The sequence below is a fragment of the Herpailurus yagouaroundi genome, unplaced genomic scaffold (genome assembly GCF_014898765.1).
Source record: "Herpailurus yagouaroundi ecotype Mexico unplaced genomic scaffold, PumYag 141, whole genome shotgun sequence".
Taxonomy (NCBI): domain Eukaryota; kingdom Metazoa; phylum Chordata; class Mammalia; order Carnivora; family Felidae; genus Herpailurus; species Herpailurus yagouaroundi.
The window spans coordinates 36,101,249-36,108,204 of record NW_024412396.1 but is presented as its reverse complement, the minus strand read 5'-3'; the positions used below and the strand labels follow the sequence as shown (position 1 = coordinate 36,108,204).

At 36.9% G+C, this 6,956-nt stretch overlaps 1 protein-coding gene across 1 annotated transcript in view; it reads left to right on the top strand.

Annotated features, from left to right (window-relative positions):
* DHRS7 (dehydrogenase/reductase 7) overlaps positions 1 to 3,284 on the top strand; it is a 20,339-nt gene extending 17,055 nt beyond the window's left edge. Inside the window, exon 7 of the mRNA XM_040477306.1 lies at positions 3,057 to 3,284. Coding sequence (XP_040333240.1) covers positions 3,057 to 3,104 — 48 coding nt within the window. The 3' untranslated portion in view covers positions 3,105 to 3,284. The remainder of the gene's footprint in view (positions 1 to 3,056) is intronic.
* The last annotated feature ends 3,672 nt before the right edge of the window (positions 3,285 to 6,956 follow it).

The following is a 6,956-nucleotide window of genomic DNA, read 5'->3' as shown; positions in this document are numbered from 1 at the left end:
TTTCTACAAGGTAAACTCAAATCAGAGATTGTCATTTTATCTTCTAAAAACTTACTGATTGACCAATGTATGTCTTCTTTCTCCACTGTTTTTCATCACAAATTCCTACCTGGTACCATCTCCTTGGAATGATAATGGCCTCCCCTCCAGTTTCTCTCCAGGATGAGGCCTCAGCCCGTGCTTTACTCTGTCAAAGCACTTACCATGCAGTGAAAAATCATGCACTCTCTCTGTGTAGTGCTGGTTCCTTTGGCCTCATTCTGGAAGCACTGTGCACATGAGATGTACCAAAATGTCCATGTCTGAAAAAATATGGTGATTGTTCATTCTTTTGGCACTCATTCCTACAGCTAAGTGAGGAATATTATGAGCTATTTCTGAGAAAATTGTGACCATCACAAGAATTTAATGTTTGAAGAGCAAGAAAATGTAATGAGTTAAGCCAAAAATTATGGATAGGATTATGCAAAGAAAGGCTATTTCTGTGGATGTTTTTTATTGTTAAATTATTTTCAATGACTACTAGGTTCTTTTAGAAATGTTAGCAGGGATTGATATATAAAGAGCATTATTCAGTGGGAGCATACCATATGTATCATTATGTAACCTTCCACTATTTAAGCAGACCACAAATTGTTAGGCACTTAATTTGTTCCCAATTTTTGAAGGATCCTGAACATAAATTAGTGAAAAAAATAAAACAAAATGCTTAAAGAGACTTAAAGGTTATAAAACTTCCATGATGCACCAAGTCCAGAGCTTGAAAAATGAAGGGGCTATTTATTTTCTACTAAGTTGTAATATGGACGAGTTTGCTTGGTACCAAGCCATTTATAAGTGTTTTGGTAATGTTGGGATGTGGTGGTGTGGGTTGGTTCTAAAGGTGGGACTTCTGGGGCACCTGGCTAGCTCAGTATGAAGAGCATGTGACTCTTGATCTTGGAGTTGTGAGTTTGAAATCCATGTGGGGGTGCAGAGATTACTTAAATAAAACTTTTTAAAAAAAGGTAGAGCTTCATCAAAGATTTACATCTGAATTTCAAATTTGGAGGGCAGCTGGTATAGTGGTATTGTGCCCAGTGATGGATAAGAGTTGGGAAATAAAGTCCTCAGTATTAGGGAGGTGATAGCTCTCTGATTAAGATCATGGAGCCTCTTACCAGGCTACGTGGGTTGAAATCCCAGCTCTGTCCCATGACCTCATCCCTCAGTCTCAGACTTCTTTTCTATGTCAATCTCCCCAGCTACAAAATGGAGACTAATGATGCACTTAGTCATAGGATTGTCACAGAGATTAAGTGAGTACATGGAAAGCCCTTAAAACACATCTTGGAATGTCCTGCTTGTTAAGTACTAGCTGTTAATGTTTCTGTTTTGATGGTAGCAGGATATTTAACTAATAGATAAAGATCAGAGAGGGGGCGCCTGGGTGGCGCAGTCGGTTAAGCGTCCGACTTCAGCCAGGTCACGATCTCGCGGTCCGTGAGTTCGAGCCCCGCGTCGGGCTCTGGGCTGATGGCTCAGAGCCTGGAGCCTGTTTCCGATTCTGTGTCTCCCTCTCTCTCTGCCCCTCCCCCGTTCATGCTCTGTCTCTCTCTGTCCCAAAAATAAATAAAAAACGATGAAAAAAAAATTTAAAAAAAAAAAAAAAAGGAAAAAAAAAGATCAGAGAGTTAAGCAATAAATTACTTTTTTGAGGGATGCGGGAGTTCGGGGGACCAGGACTAGACTTTTGGTGCTATTATAATAGTTGTACTCTTTGGGACATCCACAAGAATGTGAATTTGTTTTCTTTATAGATTATATAACTGTAAAATATAGACATTACTCAGTAAGTCAAGCATTCGATTACATCTAGACTTTGCTAAAATGATGGCCTTTCTCTTCTTACCACCATCTTTAACATATTGCTCATTACATGGTCTTGTTGCTAATCACTTTTTTTTAATGAGAAACTGGGCATCCTTTCATTTCTGAAGCCATTTCTGAGATCAAATTCCTCATTCTTTATGTAAAACCATATAAACTTTAAAAAATTGTTCCTCACTTTTTTTTTAATGGTTTTCTCCTCCTGCTTCTTTTCTATTATTTTCTATTTGCTTATAAGGCATCTATATGTTAAGATAATGCCAGTATAGCTTATCCCAAACTAAATGTACTTGTTGATAATACTTGAGTTTGTTTCTATTGTTTAGGGTGGGAACATTATGTCTGGAACTTTGTTTTTATGAATATATATTATTTTCCAGGATCAAGAACAATAGCTGCACTGAATTGTTACATATTTTTTTTTGTCTTAGTGCAAATTCTTGGAAGTAGTAAATGCATATCTTCCCAAATGAAATATCACATCTCAAGGATTATTGGGTTGCCTCGTTTTACTCTTTAAGCAATGTACTAGAAATAACTAGAAATAATTTTAGAGTTATCTGTCAGATACTTCAATCCTAAATACCCTGACCTATTCTTTGTATTTATTAAGGCAAGTTAGTGTAGGTATGACATGCTGGTCTAGAAGAGTAATAATAGAGATTTCAGCATTTAAGAAATGGCATGAGCAGATGCTAATCAATGATGTTTATACCTGATAGAGGAGATAATGATACTAAGATATGGAGATATGATACAGAGATATGTTTGTGTAGATCTAGAATTCTCACTATGATTTCTATTCTAATTTAAGCCTTTGCCCAGGTTTTCTTTGCCCAGGATTCTTTTTTTTTTTTAATTTTTTTAATGTTTATTTATTTTTGAGAGAGAGAGTGGGGGAGGGGCAGAGAGAGAGAGAGGGAGACACAGAATCTGAAGCAGGCTTTAGGGTCTGAGCTGTCAGCACAGAGCCTGACGTGGGGCTTGAACTCACCAACCGCGAGATTGTGACCTGAGCTGAAGTCAGACACTTAACTGACTGAGCTGCCTATGTGCCCCTAAGAATTCTTAACAGTGAAAAATAATGATATAGCTTTTTTTTTGTAAAAACAAACAAAACAAAAAACAAACAAAACTGGGGTAAATATACAGAGAGAGTGATTCATGCTACTGTCTCTCTGTTACAGGATGCAGATGCCTCTTACTTTAAAACCTGGAAGACAAAACATGACTGAAGGAGGAGTACTCGCATTTTTTTTTTTTTTTAAGCTACTGGAGGGAGAATGAAACCAGCAATCTTTATATACTGAAGACTAACTTCTGATTTTACTTTTTAATAGATACAACTTTCAACATGTAATAAATAATAGAAGATTTCCATGAATCTTGCAATAAAGGTATTAACACATACCACATTCTTGGATTTAAAAAAGCATTTTACTCTAGCATATATACTTAAAATCTAAGTTAGCAGAATGCTAACCAAATAATTATAATAACCCATTAAACGTAAACGTATGGAACATTACACGAAACAGTGTGGGGTAATGAGCAGATATAAAGAAGTATCTGAAATAGTCCTGTCTCTAAGATCCTTACACTCTTAGAAGAGCTGATGGGTCCAAATGCCTATAGTTTGAAACAGTTGGTAGGGCTCATAGCAGCCATTATTCAACACCTGTCATACGCCATTTGCTGTTCTAAGTTGCTTTGTATGAGTTAATTCGCTTATTCTTCATAACAGCCCGCTAAGGTATGTGGTTTTATCCACTTTTATTATTATTTATTTTTGGGACAGAGAGAGACAGAGCATGAACGGGGAAGGGGCAGAGAGAGAGGGAGACACAGAATCGGAAACAGGCTCCAGGCTCTGAGCCATCAGCCCAGAGCCTGACGCGGGGCTCGAACTCACGGACCGCGAGATCGTGACCTGGCTGAAGTCGGACGCTTAACCGGCTGCGCCACCCAGGCGCCCCTTATCCACTTTTATAGAAGAAGAAAGAGATGCTCAAAGCAAGTAGTATATTACTTTCCTAAAGTCACACAGCTAGTAAGGGGTAAAGCCAGGATTAAACTCAGCTAAGGAAGACTCCATTGGCAACTCCTTATTTTAGTTATTATTATTAATTTTACTTTAATCTTCACCAATTTACATTAGAAAACATATATAGGCCACAATAGAAAATTAGCAAATATTCCTTGACAAGAAAAACATGTTCCTTTTTTATGAGCAGTTAATAGTTTAGCTATAGTCCAAATAACATAAATAAAATAACTAGAACATTTGTTGGGTAAGTTGGAGGCCACCCTAGTGGCTATCTTTACAAAAGGGGGAAGGTGACAGAGGTACATCATGGAGTACAGCAGCCATGGAATAAATGAACACATAGCAACACCGATATATCCTAGAAGCATGGTGATGAGTGGAGAAAAGTAAAGAACTATAATAACATAATTCTGTTTACATACACTTAAATCTATGTGCTTAGAAGGTAGTGCTCATTTGGAAGAAAACACAGTGAAAAGATACACATTAGATTACTTGAAATGGTAGCTTAGGATGCAGAGGGCATGGAGGGTGCAGTGTGGGGATAAAATACACGAGAGAACTCTTGCACAACCAGTGATGAAAATGGGAATTATGATTAATTGAATACACTGCACCTGGGGTAAAAACAAAAAGATGAATTGTTGAAACAGTTCTAGAGGACTGCAAAATAACATTGTCATATGGCATGGTATAGATTGTAAGCACAACCAGTTCAGAAAAGGGAGAGATGTGCATATAGTGTGAAATGAATGTGATAACCACTACACCATGGAAACCCCTCCATCACATTTAGAATAGTGTGGAAGTCCTTTGTGGAGAAGGTGGTTTGCACTGAACCTTCAAAGGGTGGGATTTACATGAAGGTTTCAAGAGATTGGAGTCCAGGTCAGTTTTGTTTTATTTGTCATTGAATCTCCAGACCTTGCCACTGTGCTTGCCAGTGTTTAGGGTTTGCTGAGAGTATGCCAGACCTCCACAATGCCATGGATGAAAACTCATAGACTGAAAATAGCATGGTATCGGGATGAAGGAAAAATGAATTCAGTTTGCTCAATTGTTCCAGCCAATGAAGAGGCATAAATAAATTAAAATTATCTTTAAAAATTCATCTGGTGTTTTTCTATGACATGTATAAAGACATGCTTTTCTGTGTATAAACCCTCTCTTCCTTGGTCTTTTTTGTGAGCAGCCCTAAATGGAAAGGCAGCTTTTTGTCAAAGTTCATTTTGTCAGAGGTCATCACGAGCTGTGAAACCGAAGTGTTCACATACTGACTTTTTAAAAAGTGTTTATTATTTTGCACTGACCCCTCATTTCCTAGCCACTAACTCAAATCACCCTTTGAAATAGGAAGGAAACTGTGTGCTTATTCTATCAATGCTGCAAGTGGGGCAGAGATGGGGTTGTGCAAGGTGATAGCTAGAGAGTTGGTTAGAAGAGTTACCAGTAGAAGCTATCGATTTAGGGTTAGTCTGCCCAACTACTGGGTGCACAGTAATTCACATGACACCTCAGTCACAATCAGTTATTCAGAGGCTGAATAAACATATCCTATTAAATAATAAACATTATTTCTAACACCTCTATGTAAATATAATTGATACACTTAAAGTATACATAAAGTATACAGTTTGATATGTTTTGATATATATGGCCACACTTATGAAACCATTAGCTCAAAAAAGAGAGCAAACATCAGCCCCCGAAGTTCTTTTGTGACCCTTTGTGACTATTCCCCCTGCCTATCTCATCCCAGGTAACCAATGATATACTTTCTGTCACTATAGATTTGTTTGCATTTTCTAGGGTTTTATATGAATGAAATAGTTTATACACATATACTGCTGGTGGGAATGTAGAGTGGCACAATTGATTTTTAAAAGTTTGGCGATTTCTTAAAAGTTAAACGTACACCCCATATGATCCAGCCATTCTAGTCCTTGGTATTTTCCCAAAAGAAATGAAAACAGGTCCATACGAAGACTTGTAAATGCATGTTCATGACAGCTTTTACATAATAGTCTCCCAAATTGTGAAAAGCCAAAATGTCCATCAACGGATGAAAGGAACACACAAACTGGGAACTATTCCATATAATGGAACAAAAATGAATGACCTACTGATACATGCAACAACATGTATAAAAATATTTATAAAAATAAAGAAGCCCGAGTATCTGAGCCTGGATTATTTCTTTTTCAGGAGATTTTAAATTAAAAATGTAATTTCTTTAATGGTTATAGGATATTGAGATTGTCTATTTCATCTGTTTTAGTTTTGGTCGAGCTTTAGTAGTTTGTGGTTTTCAAGAATTGAGTCATTTTCTAAGTTGTCGAGTTTATGAATATAAAGTTTGTAGTATTTATTATCTTTTTAAAGTCTGATTTGTAATGATACTTTTTTATTTTAAGTAGGCTCCATGCCCAGCATGGAGCCCAGTGCAGGGCTTGAACTCATGACCCCGAGATCAAGACCTGAGCTAGGATCAAGAGTTGGATGCTTAACTGACTGAGCAACCAGGTGCCCCTATTTGTAGTGATATTCTTTATTTCATTCTATCAATTTTATTGAAAATTTTCAAAGAACCACTGCTTTCAAAATTTTCTCTATTGTTTTCCTGTTTTCAGTTTCATTGATTTCTACTCTTTATTATTTTCCTCCTTTTGCTCACTTTGGTTTTATTTTGCCCTTTTCTAGTTTCTTAAGGTAGGAACTTAGATTATTATGTTAAGACCTTTCCTCGTCTTTTTTTATATTTTTTTATTTTTTAAAATTTACATCCAAATTAGCATATAGTGCAACAGTGATTTCAGGAGTAGATTCCTTAGTGCCCCTTACCCATTTAGCCCCTCCCCCCTCCCACAACCCCTCCAGTAACCCTGTTTGTTCTCCACATTTATGAGTCTCTTCTGTTTTGTCCCCCTCCCTGTTTTTAGATTATTTTTGTTTCCCATCTCTTATGTTCATCTGTTCTGTGTCTTAAAGTCCTCATATGAGTGAAGTCATATGATTTTTGTCTTTCTCTAATTTCACTTAG